Here is a 21,605-nt window from a genome sequence, read left to right as displayed (position 1 = left end):
ACAGGGTGCCCAGAGAAGCTGTGGCTGCCCCATCCCTGGCAGTGTTCAAGGCCAGGTTGGACACAGGTGCTTGGAGCAAGCTGCTCTAGTGGAAGGTGTCCTTGCCCGTGGCAGGGGTTGGGACTGGAGGAGTTTTAAGGGACTTTCCAACCCAAACTCTTGTATGATTTTATAATTTCATTTCATTCCTGCCTTTAAATTAATTATATTTCATTTAATTATTATTATTCTCATTCAGTCAGTCATTGCTTTCTTTCTCTTTCTTTGTTTCTTTCGTTCATTCTTTCATTTTATTTCTTCCTTCCTTCCTTCCCTCCCTCCTTCCCTTAGTGTTTTCATTTTACTATTGATTTTAATTATTTCACCATGTTATTTCATTATTTCCTTTTCTTTCCTTTTGCCTTTCCCTTCCCTTTTCCATTGTTTCATTGCAGTATTTCAGTCTATTTCATTCCAACAAGTCAGTTTATTTTTTTTACAGAAAGAATCAAACCAGAACAAAGAACAAGAAAGCAGAACAAAAACAACCTCCCCCCTTCCCAGCTGGTTTAAACACTCATGTCATGGAGAACAGTGTGGATTTTCCACAGCTCCCTCAGGGCTCTGAACACAACTTGTGGCCTGTGGGAAATTCTGCTGACCTTGGTCTTCAGGCCCAGGTTGATCAGACACAAAAGAAACCTGCAGAAATAAGCATTCAAGAATTGTTTGGGTAAGAATGCAATTAGAAACCTGCTTTTTTATCATTCACTTGTACAAGTTTCTCAATGATTTCATACATGGCAAACTCCTTCCCAGAGTGAGCCGTGCCAGTTTGGGATTGCAAGGTCCACAAAGGACTGCATAAGCCTTCTTCGACATGAGGCTGCTTAGGGCTGTCTGACATACCTTCCTTACTTTAGGAGCTGATGAAGTGGGAGAGAAACTCCCACATCTCCTCTTACATGAGCTCCTCGCCTGCAAACATGGGGACTGTTCTGGACTTGGACTTAGACTCTGATTTTCTGAGTTCTCTGTTGTCATGGCTTTTCTTTCAGATGCAGATGTTGTGCTTTCAAGTTCCTGCAAAATCGGTAATACAAGGTCAGGATCTTCAGCAGGCATCATTTTGGAGAGAAGTGAGAAACAAAACCCCAAGGACTTTGTAATTGTTCCACAATCTGGAAGAGGGTTTTGAAACCTGAACCCCCAACCTATCCCATAGTCTCAGCTCAGAAAATCCTCTTGCCCGTGTACAGAGGTCACATACTTCATTATTAACATGCTAAATTGTCAGACAGCAGCAGAGAGGCAATGACAACTACACGTGTCAGCATCTGCCCACGCAGCAGGCACCCAAACTTACTGATTTCTTTGGGAACTTGAGTTTTGCCAGGATGCTGGAAAAGTCCAGGTTTGCAGGCAGGTGTTGAATCGGCCAGGCTGGATCTAACACGTTGACTCTGATGTCAAGTACAAGCAGTTTCTTCCGAGGAAAAAGACCGTTCCATGTAGAACGTAACTGAAATAAACGCTTCTTAGTAGCTGCATCCACCTAAAACAATCAGACAATTGTAAGGCTTGTGAAGGGAATAGGAAACAATTTCTTGATGTTTTCCGTCAAACTAAAGATTTCATCTCTTCCCTATCTCTAGGAACAGTTTGCCATGTTACCACCTTGCTCTACAGCACTTGTAAGCAGTGCAGCTCATACATCTATACCCATGGACTGAGGAACAGAAGGTCGAATGTGGAACTGTTGTTTCAAGGCGATTTGAAGGTTTCATTGCACAGATTCCATTCTCTGAAACTTTCTTTCAACTATTTCCCTAGCAAAGGTTTCATTTTCCTTGCCCAATTTATGTGGGCAAAATACAGTAACAAAACTGTTGGAAGGCACCAGGGCAGGAGGCTTCACAACTGCTCTGGGCACCCCATCCCAGTGCTCAGTCACCCTCTCAGTACGTGAGCGCTTCCCCAAGTTCAGGCGGACCTTCCTGCCTTTGAGTTTATGCCAGTCTCTTCTTATTAAGAGTAAAACATTAAAGATATGGCAGCAGAAGAAGAAAAGGCCAAATGGAAAGCATGTGTGTCCTACCAGGAACAAATGCTGCTGAGATTACAGAACTTATCTGAAAGTGTGCATACCTCTTCAAACGCGCGAGGGAATATAAAAATTAGGTTTTTACCAAACGCAGGCAGATATTCTCCTCCCACGTTCTTGATTATGGAATCCATCAGGTATAGGAATGGCAGTTTCTGTGATGGAGGAGCCTGGAGTAATGAGAAGAAACTGACATGGGGCTTCAATCGCGAGACATGCTGCTTTCCCAGAGCTTTTGGTGGGATGAGTCCCAAACCCTCTCCTAGTACGAGAAGGGAGGAAGGGCTCTTGCTCTCCTGGGAGTCCCCTGCCCACTTTGCTGTCTCTCCTTGTCCCTCCTACATTCCTCCTCCTGCAACCCCTGTGCCTCGTACTGCCTGTCTCCTGTGCTCCTCAGCGCTCCATCTCCCCTATGCCCGTCCTCCTAGCCCCTAAGGCCACCCATGCCTGCTGCCCCAGCTGGTCCCTTCAGCAGTATGGGTACAAGTAAGAGTCAGTGGCATATAAAAACCTTGGTGATTTGTGCCTCAATCAGGGACACAATGTCCTTCCTGAAGCGCATGTTGTCCTTGGCCAGCATGGTCAGGACATTGATGCGCTGCTTGCTGTTGTGGGTCAGCTGCACTAGCAATGACCGGTATTCACGTTTCACGTCTTTCCCATCTTTGAACCTCCCAGCGCTGCTCTCTGGGGGCAGCATGCTGCTGTGAATGGGGCCTGCACCACAGGACCCAACCCACAGACCAAGAGCCTTGGATCCTCTCACACCGCAGTGTACAACTGCAGCCTCCACTCGCACCCAGTGAGTTTGTTGTGAGGATGGGGCCCGTCTCCTTGGAAACCTCATCCTGTTCCCTCACTGCGCCCTGATTGGCTGGAGACCCTCTGCTCATCCCTGATTCGCTCATCCCATAATTGTTGATTATGGAATCCATAAGGAACAGGACCGGACATTTCTGTGATGGAGGAGCCTGGAGAAAGGAGAAGAAGCTGAGATGGGGCTTCAATCGCAAGACATGCTGCTCTCCCAGAGTTTTTGGTGGGATGAGTCCCAACCCCTCTCGTAGTACGAGCAGGGAGGGAGGGCTCTTGCTCTCCTGGGAGTCCCCTGCCCACTTTGCTGTCTCTCCTTGTCCCTTCTACATTCCTCCTCCTGCAACCCCTGTGCCTCTGCTGCCTGTCTCCTGTGCTCCTCACCACTCCATTTCCCCTGTGCCCTTCCTCCTAACTCCTAGGGCCACCCATGCCTGCTGCCCCAGCTGGTCCCTCCAGCAGTATGTGTAAAAGTAGGAGCGAGTGGCATATAAAAACCTTGATGATCTGTGCCTCAATCAGGGACACAATGTCCTTGCTGAAGCACATGTTCTCCTTGGCCACGATGGTCAGGACATCGATGTGCTGCTTGCTGTTGTAGGTCAGCTGCTCCAGCAGTGACTGGTAGGCTCGTTTCGCTTCTTTCCGGGCCTCGCTGCTCCCAGCACTGCTCTCCGGGGCCACCATGCTGCTCTGAACGGGGCCCGCACCAGGACCCAACCCAAGGAGCGAGAGCCTGCAATCCCCTCACACCGGGTGCACAACGGCAGCCTCCCCTCGCACCCAGTGAGTTTGATGTGAGAATGGGGCCCGTCGCCTTGGAAACCGCATCCTGTTCCCTCACTGCGCCCTGATTGGCTGGCGACCCTCTGCTCAGCCCTGATTGGCTCATCCCTCCCAGCAGCAGCCTCTGGCTGCCTAGGACCATCTTCCTCTGCTTGGCTCCTGGGCTAAAGCCCCCTTCTTGCACCGCCTCCTGACTCTGCTTGCGTTTCCCTCACTTGGGACTCTGTGGCCTCAGCAGCGTTTGGCTTGGCTGCTGATGTGGGGATGTTGCCGTGTGCGGCTCTGCTCTGCCATCGCCACAGGGTCAGCCGTGTTGGTGGACGTCAATGAACATGGGATGGATGTCAGTTCATATGGATGTCAGTGAATACCTGTCCCCTTTGTTCCAGGCTATGTAAAGAGCTGTAAAAAGTTCATGTCATGGCACACCAAGAGACATCCAGGCCTCCTGTACCTAAACACCGCTTGTGCTAAAGGGCCGTGGTAGAGCAGCTGTTCTCAAACAAGACTGGGAATGAGCTTCAGGAAGGGGGACACAGAAGGTGTGACAAAAGGTAGGGCTTTGAATTGGCGAGACAGGAGGCGGGACAAGGGGGAAGAGGCCAAAATAAGAGATGGGTGCGAGATCCAGCTGGGGGTCAGAGAGCCAGGGCTGGGCAGCAGGACAGAGATGGAAGGCACAAAGGGCCCTGGGCTGCAGGGCAGAGATGGAGCGGCCAATGCCAGCAAGGGCAAAGGGAGGGGGATCCTGGAGGCACTGAGAGGCAGAAGAGGGTGAGCTGGCCCCAAGGGCCCGGCCCTCACCACAGCTCCCGCTCTCCGCCCTGTCCTGCCGGGGAAACTCTTGAGCCCAGGCCCTTCTTTCCCTGCCTGTCCGTGCTCTGCCCTTTCCTCCCGGGCAGGCTGCAGGGCGCAGGCCGGGCTGGGGCAGCTCGGGGGCTCTGGCAGTCGGGGTGCCCGGTGCCTGTGCCCACAGCGGGGCTGTCTCCATCTCCGCAGGGGCTCGCTCGCCTCAGCGCTGGCCCCGGCCCTCCCCTGAGCTGGGCCGCAGCCCCAGCACCGACATGGCCGCCGGCAGCCCTGCCCTGGCACTGCCGCTGCCAGCGGGCCCCGGGGCGCTCCTCCTGCTGCCAGGCCCTGCTGGGACAGCGGCCCCTGGGCACAGGGAGCAGGAAGAGGGGGTGGCCAAGGGCGGGAGAGGGGAGCGCGGGGAGGAGCAGGGCAGGAGCGAGCCGGAGAGGCTGAGGAGCAGCAGCGGGGGTCGGGGGGGAGAGGGACAGAGCAGCGACGGCCTCCAGGGGGGAAGAGCCAGAGGGGCGTCGAGCAGGACGGAGTGCCGAGGGAAGCAGGGCCAGGCGAGGAGGGGCTGCATGGGGAGCAGGGGGGCAGGCTGCAGGACAGAGCTCTCTGCAGCCTCCTGAAGAGGGGACGTGGGGAGGGCGGTGCTGATCTCCCTGGGAGCCAGGGCAGGCTCACACTTGATGTGAGGAAGAGGGGCTTCAAACACTGGCACAAGCTTCCCGGTGTGCCAAGGCTGTGCGTGCTGGAGAGCCGTATGGACAATGCCAGTAAGGACTGTGTCCTTAAGGACGAGCTTGAACTTCTGGCCGGCGCTGAATTGGTCAGGCAGCTGCACTACAGGATTGCTGTAGGCCCCTTTCAACTGAGCTCTGCTCTGCTCTGCTCTGCTCTTCCATGGCCCCAGGGGACAGAGCAGCGACGGCCTCCAGGGGGGAAGAGCCAGAGGGGCGTCGAGCAGGACGGAGTGCCGAGGGAAGCAGGGCCAGGCGAGGAGGGGCTGCATGGGGAGCACCTGCACCTCGAGCCCCTTCCCCTCTCCAGAGCCTGAGACTCAGCTTTCTGCTCTACCCCTGCACCCTGAAACCCCCAGAGGGCCAAAGCCCCCAAAGCCTCTGCTGGGACCCCCAAAATACCTCATGGGACCCTCTCAAAGCTCCTCTGCCCCCGCTCCCTGCACGCCCAAAGCACCCTGGGAGTCCCAAACCCAGCTGGCTGCCAGGAAAACCCCTGCACCCTGAGGGCCCTGTTTTTATTCCCTTAGAAAAACAGGGGGCTTTATGCCAGCTGTGTCGTTGCTGACCTGTGGGGCCGTGCAGGTTCTCTTGAACTCCCTGTTGTCCTCACCAAGAGTGTTGGCCTCAGGTGCCAAACATGAAGGTCACAGAACCGCTGCATCCTTTGGTTTTCCTGCCTCTTGCAGCTGAGCAGCCACCATGACAAAAATATATCTACTTTATCAACTACAGTCTGTAAAAGTCACACTTTGCTGTGGCTCATAGTCATGAGCGGGAACCAACTCTTTTGCAGTTGCATCCATTACAGACGTCACCATCTGCAACATCCAGGTCAAGGCCTCGGCACCGGAGCTCTTCAGGCTCCCCACACGGGTCCCTAGGAGGGGGACCTTAATTAGTGCAAGTGAAAGCACACAGATGCTGGACGCAGATGGAGTTTTAGGTGGCTAATCAAGGGTGCATTGCCGTGTTGGTGGGGTTGTTTCTGCCCTTGCTATGGGCAGGTTACGCATAGCAACAGCTTTCTGTGTTTGGCAGCTTCAAGTGTGGGAGCAGGGGCTGGATGTTTGCCCTCTGAGAGCTGTTCTCCAGCATCCCCGAAAGCTCTCAGCAGAGGGGCAATACACAGATGGAGTTTTAGGTGACTAGTTCCATGGCGGATTGCCGTTTTGGTGGCACCATTCCAGAGCTCACCATTTGCAGGTGATGCCCAGCACCAGGTTTCTGTCCTGGAACCTCAGGCATGGGAGCAGGGATTGGAAGTTTTCACTGGTGAAGCTGGGCTCTGGGGAGACTGAGAGAGCTCCCCAGAGAGGGGTAATGCAATTCATTGCAGCCTCCTTAAGGACAGTCCCTGTGCCTTTTAATACGGCCGGTAGGGTCCCTTCAGTCCATGACCCGGGGCTCCATCTGTCATGAGTGTTTCCGGGCAGGAAAGATGGATAGTGTGTGGTGGTGGACTCTTGGATGCTGAAGCTGATTGCGATGCCATCACCGCTGCCCTTGTCCAGTTTCATCAAAGTTCCTGCTTCCTTGATGTGGTTGGTGGTCAAAAGGAGTCAGGTTCAGATGCTCAGATGCGGAGCAGCGGAGATGGGTGCCACGAGGTATCAGCGCAGTGGTGGGTGTATGGCTGCCATGGAAGGGTGAGAGAGTGCTGCTGATCTCTCCTTAGCCCTGTTGTGGTTGTGATTGGCACTTGTTGTTGTTTCAGCTTCATCAACCACCCAGCAGAGAGAGCAGGCAAGGTAGAGAGCTGCTTCATTTCCCTTGTCTCTAAAGCAGCTATGCCAAAAGGACAGAGGTACCCTTTTTTGTGCTTTTTTTGGTGCTTGAAAAGCCTCCTGGCCAGTCACAGTGGGATGCTTTTGGCACTTCTTCCCAGCCAGGCTTATTTGAGTTGGGATGTCGCTGTCACTGCAGAAACACAAATAGATTGTGACCCTGGATGCTATTAGGGTGCACTGCTGGGGTGTCTACTAGAGCCTTATGCTTCTGTGGCTCTGATGTGCCAGGCCATCTAATCCATACAGTCCTGTTACCATGGTTGTCCCTGCCCTCCATGTGGTTGTTGGCCCAGTCATAGGATGCTCCAGTTGGTCCTTGCAAAACCAGGTTCGAATTCATTACTCCAGGAGGAGGTGTAAGTTCAGCCCTCCCACTCTGTCTTTGAAGCTGTCCAGTGGAGACTGGAGCAATGTCTCTTGTGGAAGAACCCTCCTTTGTTTTTCCTTGAAATTCATGTACAAGTTTCTCAATTTTATACATGGCAAACTCCTTCCCAGAGTGAACCATGCCAGTTTGGTGTTGAAAGGTCCACAAAGGACTGCATAAGCCTTCTTCAGCATGAGGCTGCTTAGGGCCTATTTGACATACCTTCCTTATTTTAGGAGGTGATGAACTGAGAGATAAACTCCGACATCTCCTCTTAAGTGAGCTCCTCTCCTGTGTACATGATGACTGTGACCATTTGGGACTCGGACTTAGACTCCCTTGTTTTACACTCTGATTTTCTGAGCTCTCTGTAGTCATCGCTGTTATTTAAGATTCTGTTGTGCTTTCGTGTTCCAGCAAAATCAGTAATACAAAGTCAGTACTGCAAAATACATCACCCAGGCACATGTTCTCATGACAGCATCAGTTTTTCTACATATTCCACAGGCACACAAACTTATTTCTTTGGAAACTTGTGTTTTGCAAGGATGCTGGAAAAATCCAGGTTTGAGGGCAGAGGTTCAATTGGCCAAGCAGGATCTAATGTGTTGACTCTGATATCCGGTACAAGTAGTTTCTTCAAAGGAAAAATACCATCCCATGTGGAGCGTAGTTTAAATAAACATTTCTTAGCAGCTGCATCCACCAGTCTCATTGACTTGCCCAATTTCTGTGGGAAAAAAAAAGTAACAAAACTATTGGAAGGCAACAGGGAAGGAGGCTCCACAACCGCTCTGGACATTCCATCCCAGTGCTCAGTCACCCTCTCAGTAAATGAGTTCTTCCCCAAGTTCAGGTGGCCCTTCCTGAGTTTATGCTCATTGCCTCTTGTTAAGAGCAAAACATTAAAGATAGGGCAGCAGAACAAGGAAACCCCATCTCTTCCCTTGCTGCTTCCTGCCTGCTGTGCGCTGGTGCCCACAGCTGGGCTGGGCCTGTGTGTGTGCCCCGGCACAGTGTGTCCTAGCGCTTGCTCAGCCGGCGCAGCTCCATCTTCCTCCTCTTCCTTGGTGGGGAATGGTCCTGCTGGGAGCGCTCTTGCTGGCTGCGGGTGCGGGCTGGCACAGGGCACTGGGCCGGGCTGCTGCCCGCCTCTGGCAGTGTGGGCACCCCCTGGCAGGAGACAAGGCCCAGGGGCAGTTGCAGTGGGCTCAGAAGTACCCTGGGCTCCCTGTGCAGTGCCTCCTGCACCAGTGCGTGTTTGTGTGGTGGTTGGTGCTGGGGGCAGCCGGGGCCTGGGCACTCCGCAGTTGCAGGCGGGTCAGAAGCACCCTGGGCTGCCAGCGGGGGCTCAGCAGGGGATGCTCCATGGGAGCTGCCAGGGGCTCCTTCCGGGGACTCCGGGCAGCTCTGTCCCCTTGAGGCTCTGCAGTGTCCTGGGAGCTCTGGGCAGAGCTGTGCCGAGAGCTCTCCTCTGCAGTGCCAGAGGGGCTCAGTGGTGGCCGGGGGGGAGGTCTGCTGAGCCCCTGCCCTGCTCCCGCTGTGTGTCCTGCAAGGGGGAGGCCGGCGCCCCTCAGAAGGGGTCGGCAGCCCCCAGCATCGGTGTTTCCGCGCAGCCCTTGCTCCTCCTGATGTGCACCCAGTGCTGCAGCAGGTCAGGAGCCTGGGTGAAGGGGTGGGCGCTGGCAGGGCTGTGGGGGCCATCGCGGGAGGTGCCATCGCTGTCCTCCATCTCCACAGTGCAGGTGTCCTCTGCCCTGCACAGGAAGAGGAGGGGGAGCATGTGAGGGAGCTGGTTGGGATGGGGACGCTGGGGGCACCGGGGCTGTGTCCTCACCAGCCCCTAGCCCCACCGGCACCGATGGCTCTTTGTGGGAGCTGCCCCCCCGCCACGTACTTGGACAGTTTGGGAGCTCGTGGAGCACTTCTGCAGGAGAGCTGGGTCCATTGGTGCTCGTGGGGGTGTCCTCGACATCGGGGAGCTGCGCCAGCACCGCCGGGTCCAGCGGGCAGTCGCCGTTGGCCACACACTCCAAGGCGGCGCAGAACTCCTTGAGGAAGGCAGTAATGGTGAGGCTGTTGGGGCAATGGAAGGCATTGGGGAAAGTGTCCTCATTGTCCCCCAGCCCAGCCCCACCACGCCGTCCCCTGCACGAGGTACTTGGAGAGTTCTGGAAGCTCCTGGAGGAAGGCGTCCCAGTCAGGGACGTGCGGGACGGGGCCATCCCTGCGCGCTGCATGTGGCTGGTGGGGAGCGGCGGAGGGGATGGTGTCCTCCATGGCTGCCCCGTCCTTGGTGGAGGCCGCCTCCTGCCCATGGGAGCAGGGGATTTGTGCTGTGGGGGGGAGCGGCAGCGCAGTGACCCCCGAGGGGCCCTGGCACCCCCTGCGCCAGCTGCGAGGGGCCAGGCTGGTCCTGGGTTGGCCCCAGGGCAGCGGCAGCCCAGGACAGGGGTAGCTGACGGGTAGTGATGCTTCTCGCCATGGCCAGAGCGCTGGGGCTCAGACCAGACACTTGCAGTGGTGCTGGCAGGTGGAGGGGAAACCTCTCTGTTGGGAGAAGCAGAGAGAGGTGCTGGGGTGAGAAAGTGGCCGGCAAAGCCGGCTGGGGGTTACCTGTGGGCAGGAGCACCGGGAGGAGCGGGAGCTGCTGCTGTACCTGCCATGACCGTGGGTCAGTATCAGCTGAGCTTGGGCCAACAGCCCCTCTGCAACAGGATCCACCCAAGGTTCCACCAGTGGTGGCTGCTGCAGCAGCTGCGCAGTCAATGGACCCCATCAGCTTCCCCCTGACAATGATTCCCTGTCCTAAATGATGGTTTCCCATGCCCACGATGGTTTTCCCATCCCAATGATGTTTGTTGGGGAGGTGAATTTGGCGTGCAAGGGTCAAGGATGGGGCCCGCACCGCTGTCCCTGCAATGATGATGTGCGTGCTTCCCAGTCTTCCCAGTGGTGGTAGTGGGAAGTGGGTTTGAGGCACTTGGCCCTCTCTGGTGTGGGCCAGAGCTCAGTCTCGGTCTCGCTGTCAGGGAAGGTTGACCCTCCTGGATGGCATCTTTGCTGGCTCTTGTCACCCTGTCACTGGCTTTTGAGACCCCGGCTGGTGGGGCCCATCGTGCATGTTATGAAACTTCCCTGCCCTCTAACTGTTAGGTTTAAGCAGTCTTGAAATTATTGACTTGTGCACATATGTATGTATCCGTATGTGTGTACATACATGTACATGTATATTTATGTACATTCGCATATATCTAGACATCTATATCTACATGTCCTACTTGCCACCAGATGGCTGTAATAGACAGTCCCCTAAACAGTGTTTCTCCTGTCTTGGAGCAGGATTTGTAGTAACATTTTGAAGCACTTTCTGAGGTTGGGGACTAGGCTGTGTGGGTGCGTCCTTACAGAAGTCACTTCACGGGGTTTCTGCCCGTATCTCTGAGCAGTTCTCACTGAGATGTGCCCTTTGAGAGCTCTCTATTTATCCGCTACTGGACAAAATAGCTGTGTGAATCCGCTCTGCTCTTGCTTGCCTGCTGTCGACTTGCCCTCTCCCTTCAGTGTTTTCCAAATGCCCTGTCTGTCTCACTGAGGGAACTCTCTCCTGCCCAGCAAAGGTGAACAGTGCTGCCAGCTCATGAAGGAGAATTGGGCTGGGCTGCCAGGGACTAGAATTAGAGAGGGCTTGGAGTTCTTGGCCAGAGGTGTGGGCTTCCCTGGGGCTTTGTCTTTAGGTGCGACTCTGAGGTTCTGGGTCAGAGCTTTGGGGTCCTTTCAGAGGCTGCTCGTGCTGGATCCTGTCCCATGCAAGGCAGGTGCATACTTTCCTGTTTCTCCCCAGGGTGGTGGTTGGGAATTCCGTGCATCCTTAGCGAAGGATTTTCACGGTTCAGCTTCTGAGGAGCTGGTGGCGCAGGCACAGGGAACTGGCTTATGCAGGTGCTATATGAACAGCTAAATGAAAAGAACCCTGAACCCCTGTGTTCCTTCTTGCATCGTCAAACTCTCTCCATAAATCGAAAGCACCACTTAGGATGGGTTTGATTATGATGGGGATTTTATCGTTTGGATCACAAATGTCAAGTTTAGCACTGATAATGTTTGTGTGCGGCCTTGGAGGGTCGATTGCAGGTTGTGCTGACAATGTGAGTCAGAGCTAGGGCAGGATTCTGTCCACAAGCCACTGCCGTGGTTTAAGCCCAGCCGGTAGCTCAGCACCGCGCAGCTGCTCACTCACACCCCTCTTCCCCCCTCCCTGAATGGGATGTGGAGGAGAATCAAAGGAATGTAAAACCCAGGGGTTGAGATAAGAACAGTTTAATATCTAAGTTCAACAGAATGTATTCATATAGAATATAAAACTAAAAGGAGAAAGGGAAGAGGAAAAACCCAATAAACACAAGTGATGCACAGTACAATTGCCCCCACCCACTGATGAATACCCAGCCTGTCCCAAGCAGCGACTGGTCCCTGCCAGGTTAGTCCCCCAGTTTCTATAGCGGGCATGAGGTGCTGTGTTACAGAGTACCCCTTTGGCTAGTTTGGGTCTAGTGACCAAGGTTCTTGCTCTGGGGGTGCAGTATAGTGAGTGAGGTACCCAGTCGTGGAGTCTGTCTGGTGATGTCTCCTTCCTCAGCATGGGGTTATCTGTGGGGCTCTCAGAACTCTTTCCATTCCACTGTCCTACATTCCACCAATGGTGGCTGCTGCAGCAGCCATGCGGCCAATGAATCCCATCAGGTTCCCCTCGCCAATGATTCCCTGTCCTAAATGATGGCTTCCCATGCCCACGATGGTTTTCCTATCCCAATGATGTTTGTTGGGGAGATGAATTTGGTGTGCAAGGGGCAGGGATGGGGCCCGCACCGCTGTCCCTGCAATGCTGATGTGTGTGCTTCCCAATCTTTCCAGTTGTGGTGGTCAGAAGCGGGCTTGTGGCACTTCGGGTTGTCTTTGGCCCTCTCTGGTGTGGGCCAGAGCTCAGTCTCGGTCTCGCTGTCAGGGAAGATTGACCCTCCCTGGATGTCATCTTTGCTGGCTCTTGTCACTCTTTCACTGGCTTTTGGGACCACGGCTGGTGGGAGTTATGAAACTTCCCCGCCCCCTAACTGTTAGGTCAAGGAGTCTTGAAAGTATCAACTTGCAGATCATAGAAGCATAGAATGTTAGAATCACAGAATGTTAGAATCACAGAATCACAGAAGAGTTAGGGTTGGAAAGGACCTTAAGATCATAAAGTTCCAACTCCCCTGCCATGGGCAGGGACACCTCAGGGACACCTCACACTAAACCAGGTCACCCAAGGCTTTGTCCAGCCTGGCCTTGAAAACTGCCAGGGATGGAGCATTCACAGCTGCCCTTGGCAACCCATTCCAGTGCCTCACCACCCTAAGAGGAAAGAACTTCTTCCTTATATTCAATCTAAACTTCCCCTGTTTAAGTTTTAACCCGTTACCCCTTGTCCTATCACAACAGTCCCTAATGAAGAGTCCATCCCCAGCATTCCTATAGCCCCCCTTCAGATACTGGAAGGCTGCTATGAGGTCTCCACGCAGCTTCTCTTCTCCAGGCTGAACAGCCCCAACTTTCTCAGCCTGTCTCCATACAGGAGGTGCTCCAGCCCCTGATCATCCTTGTGGCCTCCTCTGGACTTGTTCCAGCAGTTCCATGTCCTTTTTATGTTGAGGACACCAGAACTGCACACAATGCTCCAAGTGAGGTCACACAAGAGCAGAGTAGAGGGGCAGGATCACCTCCTTCGACCTGCTGGCAATGCTCCTCTGGATGCAGCCCAGGACACGGTTGGTTTCTGGGCTGCAAGTGCACACTGAAGCCGGCTCATGTTCATTTTCTCATCAACCAACACCCCCAAGTCCTTCTCCACAGGGCTGCTCTGAATCTGTTCTCTGTCCAACCTGTAGCTGTGCCTGGGATTGCTCCGACCCAGGTGTAGGACCTTGCACTTGGCATGGTTAAACTCCACAAGGTTGGCATCAGCCCACCTCACAAGCGTGTCGAGGTCCGTCTGGATGACATTCCTTCCCTCCAGGGCATCAACCGAACCACACAGCTCGGTGTCATCGGCAAACTTGCTGAGGGCGCGCTCAATCCCACTGTCCATGTCAGTGACGAAGATGTTGAACAAGACCGATCCCAATACCGATCCCTGAGGGACACTGTAGGTAGTTAGGGCCTGGCGGCCGGAAGATATCGCGCTGTACGGAAAGATAGAGCCCCCAAGATAGAGCCCCCTGTTTAATAGCCAATAGTATGTAGCTTGTGATGTAAGCAGACGGATGTGACGCTGTAAACCCAGAGTATATAACGCTGTGTTGCGAAGTAATAAACACCATTTGCCGTCCACCACACTGGTGTCTGTGAGCTGATGGCCCGAGCGGCCTGGGGTTGGTCACCGTGCCGTTCCTGAACCAGGTCGCCACGCCTTGCGAAGGCAACAAGTGGTGCCGAAACCCGGGAAACTCGCCTGGACGGGTGAACGGCGGCCGGGGCGGCAGGACCAGCCCGGCGGGGAGGACACTCCCGGACCAACAAGGAGGATGGAAGCCCTTGTGAAGGTCGTATCACAATTACATAAACAGTGGGGTATTGATCGCAAGTCTAAAGATTTTTCTCTCGCTGTTGCAAGACTCTTGCAAATTGGGGTCATTGACCAGCCGGTGGATATTCTCCACCCTGAAGTGTGGGATAAATGTACTAAAGCGCTAGCTGAGGAGACGAAGTCCTCAGGTTGTGGGAAAAACCTTAAGTCACGGGGAAAAGTCGAACGGGCCCTGCAGAAGGCAATACAAGCGCAGGAGACCTGGAAGGTGGCAAAGAACTATTTATTGGCCACCCCCAAATTGGGAGTCGGGGAGGCCACACAGACTTTGCACTTCCCAGACGTCGATGATTCTGCTGGGCCCTGAACTTTTTACAGTGCTTTTTATAAAAGCGGGGAATTGAGCCTGAGACTCTAAAGCAGCTAGCAGGTCTAGTGGCTAGGGAAGGCTAAGGGATTTTTTTTTGCAGATCCTAATACAATATTTGAGGAGAGTGAGTGGCCAAAGTTTGGTGATGAACTATTTGACCCAGTGCTTAATGATTATAAAAAGGCAAAGAAACTCGGTAAACCACGGAGGGAAGTAATGAACTGTATAAAAAGATACAAGGCAGAAAAGAAAACTGCCGCCGTAGCAATGAAGAAACTAGGAACAGACGTCCCCGGTCGGTTGAAACCGGGGGAAGATTACAACTCGTTCCCCCCAACTCGCGGGAGCACAGGTTCCCCCCCCCTTTTCTCCCCCTCCATCAGAAGGTGCCGCGGAGGAAGTGTAACCCCCTGCTCCCCCACCACCCCAGTTCCGAAAGTAGGGACTTTGAAAAGGACAGAGAAAGTATATTAGAAGGTACACGCATGATAAATGTCGAGGAATCCGAAAGAAAGAGGGCGGTGCCTCGGCGCCAGATCGATTGCGGCGCCACTGTGAAGCACGCAGTAGAAAATAGGGATCATGCGCGAGCGGGAGATTTAAAGGAACCGCGAGCCTCTCCAGCCCACTATGCCCCAGAGTGAAAAGATTTTTAACTCAGTCACGGAGGAGCCAGGTCTGCAGATGGCCACATACCGAACGAGAGACATCTGATAAGAAAGACACAGCTGCGAGCAACGGAGACCCCGAGTTCGGCGCAGGATCAGCCCCCGAATCCCCTGAATCCGAGCCAGATTTAGATCCTCTGCTTCCAGACCCTGACTCTTCATCTCCCGGGTCGGTCTGCTCAGACTTACTGGCCCTGGAGACGCTCTGTTGTAACAATGGGTAACCAAAGAGGTGAACATTACTGGGGAATTTTCTGCAATGGGCATCTTTGCATATCCTGTGTTTACTACACAGCAGGGGGCTAAAGAGTGGGAAGCTCTTGATCTCAAAATAGTTAAGGAGGCCTGACAAACAGTGACCGCGTATGCGTTAAAATCCTCTTATACTCAAGCTGTATATGTTATGATTTTTTTCTTGCAATTGACAGGGGGAGCCCATACAGTCTCTCTGTGATACTCATGTACTAGAAGTTGGTAAATATAAGTATGTCCAGGTTTCTATCAACCCTTGGAGACCTCTGTAGATACTGCTGGCCACTTCTTCCAGCACAGGCTGGCCACCTGTGTCGGAATGAGTGTGCATTTTGGTCAGTATAAAAGCCCAAGCCTCATACGATGTGGGGGAGGCAGAGCCTCTGCGGGGACGCCTGCTAAGTTTGAGCCTGCCACCTCGCACTGCAGTGATGCTTCTCGGAGCTGGTTTGCTGTTAGTCTCCACAGGGTCCTTGTGCCACGGTCTGTACGTGGGACTGTAGTGGGAGTAATAATTGTCTTTTTGTGTTTCAAATATTGAACTTGTGTGGAGTGTGCTTGTGGGATCCCACACACGTGTGTGTGTGTGCGTGTGTGTGTTGAGGGCAATCGGTGTTTTGTGTATTGTTGGGTTTATTGTAAAAGTTTTTAAGGGGTAGCTGTTTAACATTTTGGGCATGAAAGAGTTAATGTAAAAGTGTGGCTGCCGGCAGGTGTTTATGGTTGCTGCTGAAGCGGCCAGGTGGCTGTAGCTGCTGCCGAGCAGGCCGGCTTTTGCAGGGATAAAAAAAAAAACAAAAAAACCCCAAACAAAAACAACAACAACACAAAAAAAACAAACACAAAAGGGGGGGGAAGAGCAATGACGCAGCAAACTCCTCGCCGGTTAACAATGTGCAGTTTAACCTGTCTACTTCTCAAGAACTGATAACCTGGGGGAGGGGGTATATTTGTGTCCTCCTGCCTACAGGTCCATGGCGACTGCCTGCAAAGTTTGTGAAGTCTTGCCATGAGCTGGACAGACGAATGGAAAAACCTGATGCCTCAGCTACAGGAGCTGACCGTGAATACCCCAAGCAGAATGAGATAGAGGAAGAGAAAGAATGAGTAGCTGCAAAACATCACTTGGGGGCAACTGAAAAGTAACATCCTGAATATGTGTGCTTGTAAAGTAGCTATTATTAGAGGTTGTGATTTTGTGTACAAAGCCACCCGTATGTACTAGCTAGTCGCAATAAGAAACTGCACCTTGTATTGTATAGATTTGTCACTTGTAAAAGAGATGTTAGAGTATGGAAATTTGCAGTAGCTGCTAGAAAATGCTAACGCAAAAGCTAGAAAGATTTTAATACAATGGTAGTGTTATAAAGCAGGTGATGGAACAAATTTAAGAGGGGGGAGAATTCCACTGGTAAGAAATTTCTTTGGCTAGTCCTTCACTGCCATCAGCATCTTCAACATGCTGCTGCACCCTGTAATAGTTACTCTGCTAATGTAAATTCGTGTGTGCCTTGCTGTAGTAGCGACTTGTTACTGGATGAAGCAGGTGAAACTGTGCATTGACAACAAGGTGCAAGGACTGAGGCTGACCAAATGCCTGCTACCACAATCAAGGGCAAGACTGGGTTGGCTTCTGTGTTTGCCACCAAGAAGAACCTTTAGCTCCGCTGTTGGCCACAACCCAGCAGGCGTGGAGCGGTGGGGACACATGCCATGCCAGACCTTGATGTGAAGGATCAGAGAGCCATACAGCAGAAAAAAGGGGCAGGCCCAGGCAGCCTCTAGTTGGCATATGTTGGGGATATAATCTAGCCCAGATCCCCTGCTCAAGTAGGGTCACCCAAACCGTATATAAAACATAAAGGGGGAGTATGCGCAGCTCTGAAGGAAGAATGTTGTCTGTATGCCGATCACACTGGCATAGTGAGAGATACTATGGCCAAACTACGGGAGAGACTAGAAAAACGAAAAAGGGAACGGGAGGCGGAACAGAATTGGTTCACATCCTGGTTCACCTATTCACCGTGGCTTACCCCCTTAATATCTACCCTGATAGGGCCGGTTATAACAATCCTGATAGCATTGATTTTTGGACCCTGTATATTGAATAAGCTGATATCATTTGTCAAAAGCCGTTTGGGAAAGGTTAACATCATGTTAATAGAACGCCAACAGTTGCTTTAGGAATGTTCTTGTTCAGAGTTTTGGTCTATCCCCAGTTATACCCTGTCATTCTCTGCTCTCACTTGTTTCACGTGCCTTGCCCGATGTGCTCTGCATCCCTATTTCAAGCATATATTGCGTTTACAGAAACTGTTTTCAGTGTTGTGTGAAAGCATAAACCATATACTGTTGTTATACCCAGCTAGTTTTATTAAGCATAGGGAGGGGGGAAATGTAGGTAGTTAGGGCCTGGCGGCCGGAAGATATCACGCTGTACGGAAAGATAGAGCCCCCAAGATAGAGCCCCCTGTTTAATAGCCAATAGTATGTAGCTTGTGATGTAAGCAGACGGAAGTGACGTTGTAAACCCAGAGTATATAACGCTGTGTTGCGAAGTAATAAACGCCATTTGCCGTCCACCACACTGGTGTCTGTGAGCTGATGGCCCGAGCGGCCTGGGGTTGGTCGCCGTGCCGTTCCTGAACCAGGTCGCCACGCCTTGCGAAGGCAACAGGACACCGCTCGTTACTGGTCTCCAGCCGGACACTGAGCCATTCACCACAACTCTCTGTGCGGCCATCCAGCCAGTTCTTTATCCACCGGGTGGTCCATCCATCAAATTGATGTCTCTCCAATTTAGAGACAAGGATGTCGTGTGGGACAGTGTTGAACGCTTTGCACAAGTCCGGGTAGATGACATCAGCTGCTCTACCCCTGTCCATCAGTTCTGTCGCCCCATCATAGAAGGCCATCAAATTGGTCAGGCAGGATTTCCCCTTAGTGAAGCCATGCTGGCTGTCACCAAGCACCTTGTTGTTTTTCATGTGCCTTAGCATGCCTTCAGGGATCTTAAAATCCAGCCACGAGCAGCTCAGTCTGATCTGGTGCCTTAAACACACTCAAGATCATCTTCTTCTGCAGCGATTCCAGCGACACAAGGGACAGTCCTCCCTCAGAGAAAGAAGAAACCGCAGCAAAGACCGAGAAGAACGATGCGAGCTTCAGCAAAGAGAGTAACAGGTTCCCTCCCTAATTTCTCCACGTCTGTTTCTGCCCATGCCAGCGAGGACAGGGGTGCTCCAACTCAGTTATTAAGCAGTTCCCACCACATTTGCCCAGACAACACCCTTAGGGTAAGGGTAAAGGTCTGCCTGACGCGTTGAGGAGCCAAGTCTGGATCTGTTGCCCTGGTTAAACTGGCCTTATCTACAGGGCTTATCAGGGGCAGCTCAGGACAAGGGGTGGGTTCATGCTTTCTCTGTCCTTGGTTCCTCATGGTCCCTCATTCCCCTTTCACTCAGTGACTGTTTCTTTGCAGCAGGATTCCCAAAAAGGGCTTTGTGGAGGTGACGGAGCTGACGGACATCAACTACAACAGTAACTTGGTTCGCCTCAGGCCGGGTCACATGAACGTGGTCTTGATCCTGTCCAACTCAACCAAAACTGCCCTCCTTCAGAAGTTTGCCCTGGAAGTCTACACGTTCACAGGGTAGGCTGGGGCCCTTGCCCACGTTTCTGCTACTGTTTTAACACCTTGCATAGGGCTGCCCTGAGGCCATGGCAGGAGTGGTGTCAGCTCACCCGTCAGGAGGGATCTTGGTGCTGGCTGTGCTCTTTAGTGGCCTCAAGCCGAGGAAAACCAAGTGGCCTTTCCGGCCTGTACTCGGCAACGGTGACAGGACAGGTCTGGCACTGCCACCACCTTGGGCATGCCCATGTTTCAGTGAATGGAGAGCATGAGAGTGCCACACACCAGGCAGTTGTCAGCTGTGCGGAGCCAGGGTGGAAAAGGAGCTGCAGCACCACAGCCCTGCGCCTGCCCTTGGTGACAAAAGCTGTTCCTGTTACCTGTCCAGCAGGAACGTGGCCTGGCTCAGGAGGTGTGCTCATCCCTCTTCTCTGAGTGACTGGGGTGGGTCAGAGCCCGGCCCTCCCTTCCCCTGCTGTGCTGCCTGTAGGTGTTGTTCATACCCCTCTGTTGTCCCCTCACCGAGCTGCCCCTGCCCAAGGGGTGACAGCGCCGTGTCCCTGCCAGGGGCTGCGGCTGCCGGGGCAGCCGTGCCCGGGGGTGCTGTCCCCACGCTGTTGTGTTGTGCATGCACCGTGCAGGACTCGGGCACTCACCCCGGGGGGGTCACAGTGACTCGGTGCCTGTTGCCATTGCTGCCGGAGGGGTCCGTGTGTGCAGTGCCGGGGGGTGGGAGCCTCCCATGGTGTGCAGCCCCCGAGGGCTGTGTCTCTGTTCTGAAGCTGTGTGCAAAGGTGGCTGCTGGCTCTTGAGGCTGTTCTGTGTTTTCATGTTGTGTTTGGCCCAGGAGGATGAGTGTTGTAGCCACACGTGGTTGGGTGAGCTCCCATGTTGGCTGTACCGATGCGTCTGTCCCGCGGTGTCACCCTGGGTGGTTGTACGGGGGGTGTTTGTGTGTTTTGTGTGTTTTGGGTTTTTATTTTAATCCCAAATAAATATTATATTTCTTAAGCTGGGTGCCTGTGTGTGGGGCTGAGGTGCAGCCATGCTCTGGTTGTGTCCATGGTAGTGGCAGGAGCCACATGGGGAGCAGGCACCCCATCACTGCTGCGGGTGGTGGTGAAGCAGGATGACCCATGGAGGTGCTGGGACATCAGCATAGGAAGCACCGGGGGCATGATCCAGATAGGGTGTTACTGAAGGTCTTCAGCATCCCTGTGGGGTATTGGGTGGCCTTGGCCATGTGGAGCATGAGATAAGGAGACCCTTCTCCTGTGGTGCATGGGGGAGCAGGTTTGGAGGCTGCACCCTGGAAGCTGGGGGCAGTTGGGCTGCCTGCAACCACAGAGATCAGTGTGGCGGGGGGAGCTGCCTGCAGGCTGACCCCCCAGGAGGGACCTTGTGTGTCCCCAGGCATCCCTGCTGTGCCACGTTGGATGGGCAGCTGTGGCTGTTCCCAGGGGGCTGATAAGATGGAGCAATGGGGCTGAGGAGCTGCCCCCCAGCGTGGGACACTCACCAGATGTTGGCCAGGGGAGGGTCAACCCCAAGGTTCTGGGGTGCTATAAGGGGGGTGAGTGGCCCCTCCATGCACTCTGGACGGCTGCAGCCATGCTGGGTGCTCTGTGTCTCGCTGTGTTGCTGGGCTACGGTGGGTCTGGGGTGCAGGAGGGGATGGGGTGAGGGGCTTGGGACCCCGGCAGCCGCTGTGACCCTGGGCACAGGAGGCCGCTGAGGTCCCTTTGCCGGTGTCACCCAGCCTATGGATGCGGGCAGGCGGCCGTGGCATCGCTGCATGTCCCCCGTGTGGTGGGTGGTGAAGATGCTGTGCCCCACAGCTGGCCATGGCAGGTAAGGGGGGATGCAGGGATGGGGATAGGGGCAGGGATTGGAACATTCCCACAGTGAAGCTGTGCCTCTGCTGTCACAGATCTCACTGCAGTACAGCCGCAATGGGGAGTGGTACCACACATGCGGTGGGACCCTGATTGAAACCAACTGGGTGCTGACGGCTGCCCACTGCATCAGGTGGGTGCTGGGGTGTAAGAGAGGGGCCCATGCAGGGGGGATAAGATGCCTATGGAGACTGACACCTCTGTTTATGCCCCTGGAAGCTCTACCCTGACGTACCGCGTGGTGCTGGGCAAGCAGGTCCTGTCGGATGAGGAAGAGCCGGGCTCGGTGGCTGTGGGTGTGGAGAAGATCATCGTGCACGAGAATTGGAACTCCCTCCTCATCGTGTATGGGATGGGATGGGTCAGGGATGGATGGAGGGGGTATTATGGCTGGGTTCCGCTTCCCTATGAACCTGATCTTCCTGTCCCCATGGCTCGGCTCTCCCCGTAGCAATGACATCGCCCTGATCAAGCTGGCAGAGGAGGTGCAGGAGAGTGAGACCATCCAGGTGGCCTGCCTGCCGCCCGCCGGGCAGATACTGGAGAACAACTACCCCTGCTATGTGACCGGCTGGGGCCGGCTCTGGAGTGAGTGGGGGTCCGTGGGGAGGAGTCAGGGGGATCCAATGCAGGTGCAGGGTGTGATGTGTGCCTCTCTTGGCAGCAAATGGGCCCCTGGCTGATGTCCTGCAGCAGGCACTGCTGCCCGTGGTGGACTATGAGACCTGCTCCCAGTGGAGCTGGTGGGGCATCTACGTGCTCCCCAGCATGGTGTGCGCCGGCGGCGATGGTGTCATCTCCAGCTGCAACGTGAGTGTTGGGCAGGGGGTGGCAAAGGTGGGTGCAGGAGTGGTCT

General features: G+C 53.9%; 2 protein-coding genes across 2 annotated transcripts; both read left to right on the top strand.

Annotated features, from left to right (window-relative positions):
• Positions 1-10,035: 10,035 nt before the first annotated feature.
• Positions 10,036-19,161, top strand: LOC130598596 (dnaJ homolog subfamily C member 16-like). The gene is made up of 3 exons (XM_057408119.1): positions 10,036-10,041; positions 18,291-18,406; positions 18,708-19,161. Exons 1-3 carry the CDS (start codon positions 10,036-10,038, stop codon positions 18,877-18,879), a joined length of 294 nt encoding a protein of 97 aa, XP_057264102.1. The 3' UTR covers positions 18,880-19,161.
• Positions 19,162-20,450: 1,289 nt separating this feature from the next.
• Positions 20,451-21,586, top strand: LOC130598595 (chymotrypsin-C-like; the record flags this gene model as incomplete). Its single annotated transcript, XM_057408118.1, has 6 exons — positions 20,451-20,505; positions 20,614-20,705; positions 20,785-20,882; positions 20,969-21,094; positions 21,201-21,337; positions 21,414-21,586. Coding segments are annotated over exons 1-6 (666 nt in total), but the record flags the coding sequence as incomplete, so codon positions are not given.
• Positions 21,587-21,605: the final 19 nt, after the last annotated feature.

This window comes from Pezoporus wallicus, unplaced genomic scaffold (genome assembly GCF_028554395.1).
Source record: "Pezoporus wallicus isolate ANWC-B61680 ecotype Strahan unplaced genomic scaffold, APGP_CSIRO_Pwel_v1 contig_8832, whole genome shotgun sequence".
Taxonomy (NCBI): domain Eukaryota; kingdom Metazoa; phylum Chordata; class Aves; order Psittaciformes; family Psittacidae; genus Pezoporus; species Pezoporus wallicus.
This window is presented reverse-complemented; position numbering and strand designations above follow the sequence as displayed.

Excerpts from the sequence above, each read along its gene's own strand:
- LOC130598596 (XM_057408119.1), top strand. Across the intron at positions 18,407-18,707 it reads TTCAGCAAAGAGAGTAACAG|GATTCCCAAAAAGGGCTTTG; the intron begins GTTCCCTCCCTA and ends TCTTTGCAGCAG.